Below are 12,365 nucleotides of genomic sequence, written 5' to 3' on the forward strand. Positions count from 1 at the left end.
AGCCACGATTCAGAGCCAAGAAACAGGCTCGGTCCGGCTAGCGAGAGCACGCATCAGGGCGTGGCACTGATCCTGCTGACGAGCGAGACGACTCCAAGGCGCGCTGAGCGAGCATCGCGCCCACCTGAGAACGCTCGTCGATCTATTCACAGAAGCATATAGCCAGCCGAGCGCATCCATAATCTATCTCATAGGTGAGCTATCGATCTGCTTCCTTGGCCCGCTGTCATCCTCTCGATCTGTGCGACCAGTCGACGCGAGAAGGAGGACCCGGCGATCCAGCGTGCATGGACCTCTGGCCGAAGGAGGCTCGATGGGCGTCATCTCTGGCGAGCCTTTGCCCTTTGACGACGTCCAGTCTCGTGATCCGAAGCCAAGTCGCTGCAGCCAGCTTCTATCCGTTGGACTGAGGACCACATGAGCAAGAGCTGACAAGGTTTTGCTGCTGCTGTACAGTACAAAGAGCACTTGCCCTTTGACAAGGACGTTCCCTTGCTCGAGCTGTGTGGGGAGCAAGCGCACGCACAACCACACAAGATGAAGTCCATAAGACGGTCCCTGAACAAGGACAAGATTTCCACGCCCACCAATTTCCAGACGACCGCATCTGGCGCGGGAGCCATGCAATACTCGTCTTTTGTCCCTGCCGGGCCACAGAACCAGTCTGCAGCCGCACGATCTGCCGTGCCTATCGCAAGTGGCCAGAGCAGATCACTCGGTGCTTCTTCTGGCGCTAACATGTCTGCCATTGTCGCCGGACCGCCCAAGATGGTCGTCAGATCGATAAGACCTTATAGAGCGCGAACGCCCCAAGAGATCTCATTCGAGGAGGGCGACTTCTTTCATGTCGTCGGCACCGGTCCGGATGGTTCAAGAGAAGGCTCACTGCCGGGCACTGCAGATGCGGAAGACTGGTACGACGCAGCGAACCCATCGACCGGCATGCGTGGCCTCGTACCAAAGTCATTCTTTCAGGTTCTTGCGCGTAATGAACGCGATCAGCGGACTCAGCCTGCTCAGCAACAGAGGCCATTACAGAATGCACGCTCGATGGGGAATATGCGTGGCGGTCCAGCCCAGCAGCAAGAGACAGTACCGCCAATGCCCAGCAACCCACGAGCGAGTAATTCCCGCAGGCTATCGGCATCTGGTCAGCCTGGCAAAGGACCTCTCTATGGCGTCGTACAATATGACTTCAAGGCCGAACGAAGCGATGAGCTCGACGCTAAGCGCGGCGAGCCCCTCATAATTATGTCAGTTGCTGCCTATCCCTCCTTGGATGATGTTCACTCTGAAAGCCAGTGCACAATCTAATCACGAATGGTTCGTCGCAAAGCCGATAGGACGTCTCGGCGGGCCTGGCCTCATCCCAGTCTCCTTTGTCGAGATACAAGACATGGCTACGGGTAAGGAATTTGCGCGTGCACAACAGCATGGTATTGATCGACTTGCGCAGGCAAAGCGGTCGATATCGATATCGTCAATGAGATGATCAGAGGAGGCGCTCTGCCGCCTGTTGAGGAATGGAAGAAGAATACAGCCGAGTACAAGCAGAGCTCTATCCCGCTAGGTCGCTTTGACTTCAACAAGAGCGCGCCCGCTTCCAATGGTTCAGCAGACAGTCGGACGAGTACTACACTCAATAGCCGGGCTCCAGGGCCCAGCACGAGTAGGCAAGCCAACTCACACTACGAGACCTCGACGGCTAAGCTCACGCCGAACGAATATGCTCAAAACGCATACTCACATTCTAGTCCGAACCTCGGCGCTCAAGATGCTATCTCGCGAGCTAATTCCACTACGCCAAACGGTCTATATACAGACCAACGCGAACCTGGCAGGCAGTCCCAGCAGAGCTCGAGCAGACGGTCCATGCCGCGCGACGAGCTCACCTCTGCTGGCTTCAATCAGAGATACGGGCTCGTGACAAAGGCAGCAGTCGAGTCTTTCCACTTTGAGGAAGGCTCATTCTGGCTACACGTCCGAGCGACTTTTGCATCCGGTCTCTCGCTCGTGCTCTACAGACTATACGAACACTTTTATGACTTTCAGATCGCACTCATGAACGAATTCCCGGTAGAGGCGGGGAGGGAGTTGCCGCTGCATGCCAGGCCAGGCGATCGACCTCAGCGAATACTACCGATGATGCCAGGCCCAACATCGCAGGTTGACGAGATCGTATGCGCACAGCGAGTTGCAGACCTGACGATCTATCTGGCCGAGCTCTGTCAGCTACCAAAGTATATTAGAGAGAACGCACTTTTCTTTGACTTCTTGTCGCCTCGCAAGGGCGATGTACAAGTCAACCAGCCCAGCAAAGCGTCAGAACCAGCAGACGGCATGTCGAACGGCATGGAACCGACAGGCAGCGGACGCAGTAGTAATGGTAACGGCCTAACAAATGGCATGTCGTCAATGCGCATCAGTCCGCAAACGACAAGCGCACAGCCGCCGCGAGCGATACCGAGTGCGAGTTCGACGGCGAGCTCGCGTTGGACACCGCCCTCGACATCTACTGCCCACACCTCGGCATCGTCTGATCCTCGCAGCTCTCACGGGCGATCGGGTCTCGTCTCTGCTGGCTCGATACCGCCCGTGCCGCAAACGAACGGTCGTACCTCACAGCCGCTCGCGCCGCTCACTGCGAGCTTCTTGAAGATCAAGGTCTTCCATCGTAACACAGACGATCTCATCGCGATCAGAGTACCGCCGGATGTCAATTTTGTGGGATTGCTCGACAAGATTCGCGATCGCTTGGGCGACAATGTCAACAGGATCCGGTTCCGTGAAGAGGCAGGTATGGGCGTACCGCCAAGCGGGGGTCAGGTGCTCGTGGCGGGTGGGGCGAGATTGATCGAGCTCTGCGACGATGATGATTTCAATTGGTGGACGAGGTCGGGGTGCAAATACATCTTATATGTCGATTAGGGAACGACGTCATCCGCACGATCATGATCTTGTCGGTCTGTGTGTAATCCACGGTTGTACAACACTCTGCATATCACCTCTTCTTGTACACGCACGGTTTCAGCAGGTCTGAAGAGAGCTTCATCAAGTCGTCTTCATTCTCTGTAGCCCTGCCGGTCTTTCGAAATTCGAACAAGATAAAGTGAGTGTTGCTTTTGTCAGTCTTCGACAGCGTAAATCCAGCTTGTTGAACAAGCCGCAGAAAGGCCTTTACGTCTGTAAAGCGCGAGACGACTTCTGCCATGTGAAACAGACCGCCTTGCTTGAGTATCCTCGAGGCTTCCGTGACGCTCTTGATCCAATCTGTGCCCATCAGACTGAGGCAGCAGACGACAGCATCGACAATCTGTGCTCCTGGCGTGTCTCGTGCGCCAGGCAGAGGCACATGACCATTGCATTGAGCTTGTATGATCCAACCGGACTGGTGCCGATCAACGAGGTCAAACGACAAGACGGTGTAGCCCTGCGGAACGAGCGTCTGCGCTAGTCGCGCATCGCCGCAGCCCAAGTCTGCGATGACGTATGGCTTCGAGGCGCTGCGTACTTTTGCTAGTATGAGATCGAGGGGATTGGTCGGCCAAGATGATGCCTGTGACCTGAACCCGACGTGATACTCATCAAAGAGCGACGGATCATCTTGCACGAGCGATAGCGCAGCATCGCCTGTGGTGGTGTACTGTAGCAGCGCGTCAGCACAACGAGCCTCGACAGCTTGAGTAGCGCACGAGTTGCTCATTGATCCAGCGAAAGCGGGCGCCGCCTAGCTTTGACTGCAGCGACTCGCTTAGCGCAGATGGTGAGAACACTGCTTTTGCAGGTCTGGCTGGCTTCTGAGGCAGAGAGGAGCCGCCATTCGCGGGCGGGCCAAGTTTTGCATCTGTAGGCAAGGACGGCTCTTTGGATGACTGAGTCGCGTCTTCGGCGGCTTGCCGCTCAGCATTTCGCTTCCTACGCTTGTTTCGCTTGCTTGTCGAGTGCTCAGACTGCGTTGGGGCATCTGAAGGCTTGGCCTGACGCTTGAGATTCGCCAGAGAGGCTTCGACGTTCAGCGTCGCGGTCGAGGAGGCTGCGTCTGCTAGGGTAGCGTTGGCAAGCGATCCTTTGGGGCGCTTTCGCTTCTTCTGCTTATCGCCTACATCCGCCGGCTCGCCGACTGACCAGCCGGGCACCTCGAAGAGCATCAAGGTCGAGGAGAAATCGAAGAGAGCGAGAGAAGTTTGTCGACGTGTCATTTCGCTTGCTCGCGCTGACGACGACTGGCGCTCGCCTGCCAGCGTGAGACGACATGGTGAGGCGTGCGAGTCTTTGCTGGCCTACTGTCATGCTGACGCTCTATGCCTCATAGTTTCGTAATACGTACGATTCCGACAACACCGTCTTCTCGCCCCAGGGAAGGCTACACCAAGTCGAGTACGCGCTCGAGGCGGTCAAGCAAGGATCTGCTGCTGTGGGGCTGAGGAGCAAGACCCATGTCGTCCTGCTCACGCTCAAGGTCGGCTGAAGCTTCAGTGCAGCTGTGTACGCAAGCTGAGCCTGGTCTTGCTCACTAGCGCTCGACGGGCGAGCTGGCGAGCTACCAGAAGAAGCTGATCCGTATCGACGATCATATCGGCATTGCCATCGCTGGTCTCACGTCAGACGCACGCGTCCTCAGGTCAGCTTTGCTCCTTCCTGCGCGCTTGTCACGGTCTCATACGGGGACTGGGCTACAGCAATTTCATGCGCCAGCAAGCGATGAGCTCGAAAATGGCATACAACCGTCCCATCCCTGTCAAACGAGTCGTCGACACCATTGCAGATCGTGCGTCTCTTCGAGCTACTAGGTTGGCCGTGCTGACCCATCTCGTGCGCGACTGTAGGCGCGCAAGTGAATACGCAAATGTACGGCAAGCGGCCTTATGGCGTCGGCTTCCTCGTCGGCGGACATGATGTCAGTGACGGACGCTTTCAGCTTTCGGCTATCACCTTGCTGAGTGTCTTCGCATTGATTTAGGCGACAGGTCCTCATCTCTACGAGTTCTCACCATCCGGCACGGCGTTTGAGTACTACGCCATGTCGATCGGCGCGCGCAGTCAGAGTGCAAAGACGTATCTCGAGCGCAACTTTGAGGCTTTCCAGGACTGTAAGTCGTTCGGCAGAAAGGATTCCATTGTGCTCATGCGATCGGCCAGGCGATCTGGACGAGCTCATCAAGCACGGTCTGCATGCTCTGCGCGACACGCTGCAACAAGACAAGGAGCTATCTACGCTCAACACGAGCATAGGCGTCGTCGGCGCTCCTGCACCGGCACCACCCGCTCAGCCAGAGTTCGAGCCGACGGGCACGACATCAGATCCGAGCAAGCCCGTGCTGGGCAAACGACCGCCGCCCAACTTCCGCGTCATCGAGGGTGACGATCTGACGCCTTACCTGGCCAAAATGGATCCCAAGGAAGATCCAGCGGCACCGAGAGGGAGTGGAGATGCACCGATAGCACCGACAGGGGACGCAGCGGCGCCGGCAGCGGGAGGGGATACGATGGAGACGGATTGATTGATGATACAACAATCGACGATGCACTGTTACCCTCTGCCTATCATCAATGTGTGCTACATGGGCGCCGTCTTGAGTTGGATGCCGTGCCAATTCTTGACTTCTTCGGCTAGGGCCTCGTTGACGACCCGGTGCTGCTTGATCGTCGAGAGGCCCTTGAAGTCCTTGTGCGCGATCGAGATGGCAAAGAAAGAGCCACAACCTCCTGCGATGGGATCGATGTGTGAGTAGCGTGCTTGCACAGACTGACCCTCGAACGCCTCACCCGACACATCTTGTACCTCGATCCTGCCACCCTTAAAGATCCCCTCTAGCTTCTCCATGACCGCACGCTCCTCCTTGCTGAGCAATGTCGCACTCTCTGAGCTCGTCCCTTCGTCCGTCTGGGCAGATCCGCCCATCCCTCTCGCTGCAGTCTGTGTCGAGCCATCCTCATCCGCGCTGCTGACGCTCGAGGAGGAGTCGACGGGTGTGTAGGCTTCCGAGGGCTCCAAGGGACTCCGATCTGGCGAGTTGGACGGTTGCTGGGTCGGCGGGATGGACGAGCGTGCGACGTAGCCTCTGACCGGCATGGTCGACCTCGCGCTCTGCCTGGGCACGAGCCAGCTTGGCCGGATCAGCATCCTCATCGCTGCCTGGCTCCTCAGCATCGTTTCTCGACGGATCGACTTGTACTTTGCCATCCATCGCGTCGGCGTCATTGTCCCCGATACTGTTGCGCCCCAGAAGGCCAGCGTGTCTGCATGCCTGATGACTCGCTGCAAGCGGCAGGCATCCTCCTAGCCTCTGCAGCGCTCAGGCTGTCCCTCTTCGCCACTTCGCTCCCCGAGAAATTGGCCCTCTGGCCAGAAATATCGACCCCTCTGACGAGCTTTCGACATTGTATGCCACTCTTTCGTCGACCCATATAATATACCGAAGCTGAGCCCTGGAGTAGTACGAGAGGGCGCACATCTTCGTCAGCTTGGCATTGATCCCTATGGCGGCTCAAGTTTCCATCAGGCAAGCTAACGAACCACGTGTACGACAATGTCTGAGCGTGTACCTTGCAGGCACCCGCTCTGCTGGCTCTGTTCTCCAGCGAGTTTCTAGCCTCAAGATGGTCGACAGCTATGGCATGGACAGTGGTAGACCTACTCTCGGCTCTGATTGTCTGTCGACTCGCGCAGCAGAGACCGACGCCCACGCCATTGCGCGTTCTTGCAATGCAAGTCTGCCTCCTTCGCCGTCGCTTCATTGTCGCTGAAGATAGCGATGGTCTGCAGAGCTAGCTTCCATCCCTTCACAATCGTCAGCTGTCTCGCGCGCACCACTGCGCCGCTAGCCCACGCCATCACCCTTGCATCTATCCTTGCAAGCAGCTCAGGTGAGTCTATCCCGCGTATTGCAGCTCATCCGTCTCAAGCAACGCCCAGGACATGGCTACGCTAGCATGATGCTATTGGCTTTGGCTTGTCACGTCTCGCCCGTCGCGATCCTCTTGCTTGCACCCGTCAGCATGCTGTCCCTCAGACAAAGCCCAGGGTCTGTCAGGGTCAGCGCATCCTCCCGTTCATCATTCCTTTTGCTGAAGCCGTAGCGAGCTGGCAGGGTGTGTCACTGATACATTTGAGCATGTTCTTCGTGTCGACCGCAGCGCTGCTTGCCTTCTCACGACTCTGGCTTGGCTCATGGAGTTTCATGGACAGCTACATCGTCTTGTGAGCCCATCATACAGCCTGTTGACCGCAGCTGACCAACTTGGAAGTCTGACGGTGTCTGATCTGACCCCCACGATCGGCCTTTCATGGTATTTCTTCATCGAAATGTTCGACCACTTTCGATCATTCTTTGTCGCCACATTCCAGCTGCATCTGCTCATCTACGTAGCACCCGTCTGTATCAAGCTCAGGTACGCCAGTCACCACGCGTTCAGCAGGACGAGGCTGACGCGTTTCACAGACGCGATCCTTTGTACGCATGTGCGACGATCATAGGCATCGGAAGCCTCTTTCAGAGCTATCCCAGCGTCTCAGACGTGGCACTCTACCATTCGCTTCTGCCTCTATACCCAGAGATAATGCCTCGTACGTAAGCAAACCTTCCGTATGCCAGCTCGCTCACAATGATCGACAAAGACTTGAGGCATCCTATGTTGACGGCTTGTCTGCTGCTCTACGCGACTGCATTACTCAAATCGTTTCATCATCTCTGGCTCTACGCAGGGTCGGGCAACGCCAATTTTTACTATGCTTCCACGCTCGTTTGGAACCTCGGTCTCGGACTCGGTCTGATCGACAACGTCTGGGCTTTCCTGACGCACGACTTCCTGACCAGACACAAGCTGGACAAGGATACCACCGTCGTATCACAGCGGTGACGACCAAAGCAGCCCGAACGACCTTCCCATGCCACTCAAGCTCGAGTCGCTTATGCCGCAAGCGCAAGGTAAGATCACCTGGGCACCGAGACTGTGCATAACGTTACAACGCTCGCGAGTCCAAAAATGCTGCTCGCTCTAGGAAGATCGCTTCGGCTGATGTCGAGCGTGCGGCGCAATGCAAGGGTCTCGCTGGGCTTTCTTGATGGCTCGAGCTCGATGACGACCATGCGACGCTACCGGCGTGCCATTGCAGCTCGTGTAGCAATTGTGGAATGTAGTGCTTTTCGAAATCGTCAGCAGATGCATTGTCGAAAATGATCAGACTCACAAGCCAAGACCAGCAGAGACGGCGACATGGGCACCGGCTCCGACGCCGGTGCCAAGTGGACTGACGATTGCGCCTGCTGCTACATTGGCAGAGACGGCAGCGCCAAAGCCTGCGCCGAAGCCGAGGGATGGAGCGCAGTGCTCAAAGCATTCTTTGGGGCCGCCATTGCCTCGCTCTACGTGTCCAGATGCATATGCAGTCGGCTTGGCTGTCGCGCCACAGATGAGCGCAAAGCACGTCATGATGTATGCTGTCTTCATGCTGACTTGAACGGTGGTGTAATGAATGTGGGGGTCCTACTGCCAATTGTCTGCTGAGATAAGTTGCTGCTCTTGCTCACACATGGCCAGGTTATGTATCTGAGCAGGCAGAAGACAGAAGACTGCGCAAGCATCGAATGACAGATGGAAAGCCGCAGCAGTGGCAGTGGACGCAGCAGAAAGCTCAGTAGGGTCCGTGCGAAAGGCCAAGTCCAGCGATAAGCACACAGACGCGCAAGAGTCAATGCAGGATCTATACGACAGCTTGCAGACGAGCCTGGGGCGATGACTGTTCTTGCTGTTCTTGCACATGCTTGAAATGTATCTTCCGATGTTGAGCGAGCGCGGTCGCTTCCGAGTATGAGCCCGAGCAAATGTCACACTTGAAAGGACGGTCCTTCACGTGGGCTTGGAGATGTCGCATGATCTTCTGTCTCTGAGCGAACGGCTTGCCTTCCTTTGCTCGCGTACAGCCCTCCCACTGACAGGAGTAAGTCGACTTGCCACACCCGACATGCTCCTCGCCGAGATGAGCCATGAGTTTGGCGGTAGTCGAGAACTTGGCAGAACAGCCTGGCCATTTGCAGAGATGCTCTTCGCCCATTTCGCCATCCTTCTGGTCGGCTATATCGACCAAAGCATGGTGTTGAGCGCAGTGAGGTAGACTCTTGCCCCTATGAGAGCATGGCTTGACATGTAGATGACGACGGAGCATCGTTTCTTCCGTTACGGGAGGATTGCGTCGGCGCTTGGGACCGCCTTGAGAGCTTGTCGGGGTAGTAAGAGGTGTCTGGAAGCTTGAGCCGGACGTAAAAGAGGCTGGAGTACTGCCAAAAATGGAACGCGTATCTGTGCATTGCGTCAGTTCAGGATGCATATGCCAGGATGAAAGATTTACCGGAATCGAGACTGGGGGTCGAGGGCACGAAATCGAGCTTGAACTTGGAGAGATCGTTGACCGGGCTACCGCGCTGCTCAGGCACTTGGGCGGCATGAGTTGCGGTGCCGTTTGCCAATGTGTGATGGCCAGCCACGCTGAAGGGCAGTCCCTGCTCGATATGATCGTGCAGAACATGCTGCATGAGAATGCTTGCGGGCGGCGTGGCAGTCGAGCTTGTCTTGATTGTCTCCTGACGGGTCAGGCTGCCAGGCACAGGCATGCCGGCATCACTGGCAGGAAAGGCAAGAGGAGCCGGAAGCATGTAGCAGTCGTCCCACTGGCATCGCAATGCGTCCGTTGGCAGGACATGCTGCGCAAGCGGGGTCGGATCACGCCTTGTATCGATGACATTTTCCTGCTTCGAGGTTGGCAGTATCTGTGTCGGCCATTGCGTCGTCTGGAGCGGCACAAAGGTCTTGTCGGGCGAAGAGGGCGTCGGCCAGGCTATAGCCTCTGGTGTACTGGCGTCTTGCATGTGCGACAGATGAGCCTCGTTGACATGAGCGACGAGCTCCTTCTTGTGGGTAAAGGCAGCATGACAATGAGACCATTCGCAGACAAAGGGCAGATGAGGCGGATGGCAGACAGCAGTATGCGAATGGGGCACCTCACAAGGCTCTTCGTGGCACAGCCACCGGTAGAGACTGTCCTGACTGGCCGGTCTGGCGTCGCTCTCTGGCGGACTGGTCGAGGCGAGCGAGCTCCTGCCGTGTGTGATGGGCGACAGTCGCGTCAAGCCGGGCAAGGGCTCCTGGAGTCCCTCTCGAGGATGGGCGAGGTTGGATGTAGACGGAGTGGGATGATCAGCAGCTGCTGCGCAACAGCAGCAGTCGAGGATCTCCTTGAGCGTCTCTTCGTGCCCCCAATCGATGCCCGACCATGACGGAGGCATGGCTTGATCTGACGGGCCAGTGCCGAGTGGATGGACTGCATCGAGTTTTGAGGAGCCCTGAGCGAACCAGGCAGCGTCACAGGTCTCTTGAGGCTCGCAGCAGCCAGTAGAGGGGCAGCATCCGCCTTGTGCGGTAGCCAGTCTGCAGTCAGGGCAGCCCTCTTCAAAGTTGGCCTCCTCGGACCGAGCTTGGACGAGCATGCTGTCCGACTGATCCTGGGCTGATCAGGACGTCGTGCTCACCTGTCCGAGGTGCAGCTGTAGCGAGCGAACGCTGCACGCTGGGAGGATGAGGAGCTTGCACGTGATTTTTCCGACAGTGCCAGCGCCTTTCGCCCGAGTGCTATTGCGACCTTTGACAAGCCTGTGAGTCCGACCTTGCTAGGGCGAGCAGCCGCTGCATTTGCGCAAACGGCTGCCGACGACGTAGCGAGAGCGCTCGGCGGCTGCAGCGCCCGAATAGAGAGCAAAAGGCTGACTGCCTCCTTGTGCGCCAGATATCACAAGAGCGAGCAAGCATGGGAGGCCTGAAAGATATCGTACCTGTAAGCGAAATCTTGCATGAGGGGTCTATGCCCGTTCTGATGAGACACACGGCTTGACAGGCGTGAGTCAGCTCGGCAGCTCCTCCTCTCCCAACGCGACAGCCCACCGTACCTCGAGAGCTCTACGTCGCCTTCCCTTCTTTCTCGACCGCTCCTCGCAGACTGATCTCGAGCGTTGCTGATCACATGCTCAAAGGGGTGTCGTCACCGGCGAGAACCTCGTCAAACTCATGGCACACGCCAAGAAGGAACAGGTTCGTTCCTACTTGCATCTCCAAAATGTCAGCTGACCCGTGTGCTGCGCAGTATGCTATGCCCGTGAGCTGCATGCGCATGTTCTACCTCTCGTCTGCTGACTGACTGGCCTTGTGCCCTCCCTACGCTCAGGCATTCGTAGGTGGCGCTCGTGCAGCGCGCCGTGCCAAGCTGACTTGAGAGCTGCAGAACTGCACCTCGTCATCAACCGTCGTCGCAGTCCTCGAGGCTGCACGCGACGCAAAGGCGCCCGTTCAGATCCAAGTATCTCAGGGTGGCGCTGCTTTCTTCGGTGGCAAAGGTCTCAAGAACGACAAGCAGCAAGGCTCAATTGCAGGCGCCGTCGCTGCAGCCCACTACGTTCGCGCCATCGCACCCGCGTACGGCGTCCCCGTCGTGCTCCACTCGGATCACTGCGCAAAGAAGCTTTTGCCCTGGTTCGACGGCATGCTCGAGGCAGACGAGGCCTATTACAAGGAGCACAAGGAGCCCCTCTTCTCGTCCCACATGCTCGATCTCTCCGAGGAGAGCAAGGAGGAGAACATCGAAATTTGTGTCAAGTACCTCGAGCGAATGGCAAAGATCAACCTCTGGCTCGAGATGGAAATTGGCATCACAGGTCAGTCCGCCTTACGCGAGCCCGCTCCGCGCTGACATACTGCTCGCATGCAGGTGGCGAGGAGGACGGCGTCAATAACGAGAACGTCGACAATGCGAGCTTGTACACGCAGCCAGAAGACATCTGGGATATCTACCAAGCCTTTTCCAAGGTGACCAACATGTTCTCGATTGCCGCTGCCTTCGGCAACGTTCACGGCGTCTACAAGCCCGGCAACGTCCGCCTCCATCCCGAGCTGCTCGCCAAGCACCAGGCATACGTCAAGGACCAGCTCAAGACTGATGATCCTCGTCCCGTCTTCCTCGTCTTCCACGGTGGCTCCGGCTCGACCAAAGATGAGATTGCCACCGCGCTCAACAATGGCGTCGTCAAGATGAACGTCGATACAGGTGGGCCTCTTTCGCCGCTGACTGGCTTGTGGCTGATCGCATGGCTTACACAGACACGCAATACGCCTACTGCGTCGGCTTCCGTGACTACTTCAAGAAGAACGCCGACTACGTCGCCACTCAGGTCGGCAACCCAGACAAGCCAGATGGACCCAACAAGAAGTACTACGATCCTCGCGTATGGGTCCGCAAGGGAGAAGAGACAATGAAGGAGCGATGCACAGAAGCGCTCAATGATTTGCGCTGCGTTGGTCGTCTCTAAAGATCTTGTAGC

General features: G+C 57.1%; 8 protein-coding genes across 8 annotated transcripts; 4 read left to right on the forward strand and 4 right to left on the reverse strand.

Annotated features, from left to right (window-relative positions):
• The first annotated feature begins 133 nt into the window (after positions 1-133).
• On the forward strand, positions 134-3,396 carry L969DRAFT_67871 (uncharacterized protein). The gene is made up of 3 exons (XM_014709470.1): positions 134-1,253; positions 1,303-1,406; positions 1,457-3,396. Exons 1-3 carry the CDS (start codon positions 538-540, stop codon positions 2,926-2,928), a joined length of 2,292 nt encoding a protein of 763 aa, XP_014564956.1. The 5' UTR covers positions 134-537; the 3' UTR covers positions 2,929-3,396.
• L969DRAFT_55197 (uncharacterized protein) lies at positions 3,002-4,199 on the reverse strand (the record flags this gene model as incomplete). The annotated part of the gene is made up of 2 exons (XM_014709471.1): positions 3,002-3,643; positions 3,693-4,199. 2 exons carry the CDS (start codon positions 4,197-4,199, stop codon positions 3,002-3,004), a joined length of 1,149 nt encoding a protein of 382 aa, XP_014564957.1.
• On the forward strand, positions 3,979-5,529 carry L969DRAFT_275514 (uncharacterized protein). Its single transcript, XM_014709472.1, has 7 exons — positions 3,979-4,255; positions 4,313-4,459; positions 4,518-4,621; positions 4,680-4,768; positions 4,827-4,897; positions 4,961-5,090; positions 5,140-5,529. Exons 1-7 carry the CDS (start codon positions 4,253-4,255, stop codon positions 5,499-5,501), a joined length of 906 nt encoding a protein of 301 aa, XP_014564958.1. The 5' UTR covers positions 3,979-4,252; the 3' UTR covers positions 5,502-5,529.
• Positions 5,530-5,557: 28 nt separating this feature from the next.
• L969DRAFT_55078 (uncharacterized protein) lies at positions 5,558-6,151 on the reverse strand (the record flags this gene model as incomplete). The annotated part of the gene is made up of 2 exons (XM_014709473.1): positions 5,558-5,706; positions 5,767-6,151. 2 exons carry the CDS (start codon positions 6,149-6,151, stop codon positions 5,558-5,560), a joined length of 534 nt encoding a protein of 177 aa, XP_014564959.1.
• A 93-nt stretch (positions 6,152-6,244) lies between these two features.
• On the forward strand, positions 6,245-7,860 carry L969DRAFT_97413 (uncharacterized protein; the record flags this gene model as incomplete). The annotated part of the gene is made up of 9 exons (XM_014709474.1): positions 6,245-6,383; positions 6,439-6,503; positions 6,554-6,708; positions 6,767-6,867; positions 6,917-7,035; positions 7,092-7,201; positions 7,249-7,392; positions 7,443-7,567; positions 7,619-7,860. The coding sequence occupies 9 exons, from the start codon at positions 6,245-6,247 to the stop codon at positions 7,858-7,860; spliced, it is 1,200 nt and encodes a 399-aa protein (XP_014564960.1).
• Positions 7,861-7,963: 103 nt separating this feature from the next.
• L969DRAFT_97414 (uncharacterized protein) lies at positions 7,964-8,451 on the reverse strand (the record flags this gene model as incomplete). Its single annotated transcript, XM_014709475.1, has 2 exons — positions 7,964-8,143; positions 8,218-8,451. 2 exons carry the CDS (start codon positions 8,449-8,451, stop codon positions 7,964-7,966), a joined length of 414 nt encoding a protein of 137 aa, XP_014564961.1.
• Positions 8,452-8,704: 253 nt separating this feature from the next.
• Positions 8,705-10,484, reverse strand: L969DRAFT_20423 (uncharacterized protein; the record flags this gene model as incomplete). The annotated part of the gene is made up of 2 exons (XM_014709385.1): positions 8,705-9,300; positions 9,350-10,484. The coding sequence occupies 2 exons, from the start codon at positions 10,482-10,484 to the stop codon at positions 8,705-8,707; spliced, it is 1,731 nt and encodes a 576-aa protein (XP_014564871.1).
• A 574-nt stretch (positions 10,485-11,058) lies between these two features.
• Positions 11,059-12,353, forward strand: L969DRAFT_20424 (uncharacterized protein; the record flags this gene model as incomplete). The annotated part of the gene is made up of 6 exons (XM_014709386.1): positions 11,059-11,082; positions 11,135-11,146; positions 11,216-11,221; positions 11,273-11,702; positions 11,756-12,091; positions 12,145-12,353. The coding sequence occupies 6 exons, from the start codon at positions 11,059-11,061 to the stop codon at positions 12,351-12,353; spliced, it is 1,017 nt and encodes a 338-aa protein (XP_014564872.1).
• Positions 12,354-12,365: the final 12 nt, after the last annotated feature.

This window comes from Mixia osmundae (assembly GCF_000708205.1).
Source record: "Mixia osmundae IAM 14324 unplaced genomic scaffold scaffold_15, whole genome shotgun sequence".
NCBI classification, from domain to species: domain Eukaryota; kingdom Fungi; phylum Basidiomycota; class Mixiomycetes; order Mixiales; family Mixiaceae; genus Mixia; species Mixia osmundae.

Bases quoted from the DNA above. Each gene is read 5' to 3' on its own strand.
- L969DRAFT_67871 (XM_014709470.1), top strand. From the start codon at position 538: ATGAAGTCCATAAGACGGTCCCTGAACAAGGACAAGATTTCCACGCCC. The intron at 1,254-1,302 runs GTCAGTTGCTGC...TCTGAAAGCCAG, and splicing joins GGCGAGCCCCTCATAATTAT to TGCACAATCTAATCACGAAT. The intron at 1,407-1,456 runs GTAAGGAATTTG...CGACTTGCGCAG, and splicing joins GATACAAGACATGGCTACGG to GCAAAGCGGTCGATATCGAT.
- L969DRAFT_275514 (XM_014709472.1), top strand. The intron at 4,460-4,517 runs GTCGGCTGAAGC...CTTGCTCACTAG, and splicing joins TCGTCCTGCTCACGCTCAAG to CGCTCGACGGGCGAGCTGGC. The intron at 5,091-5,139 runs GTAAGTCGTTCG...GCGATCGGCCAG, and splicing joins CTTTGAGGCTTTCCAGGACT to GCGATCTGGACGAGCTCATC.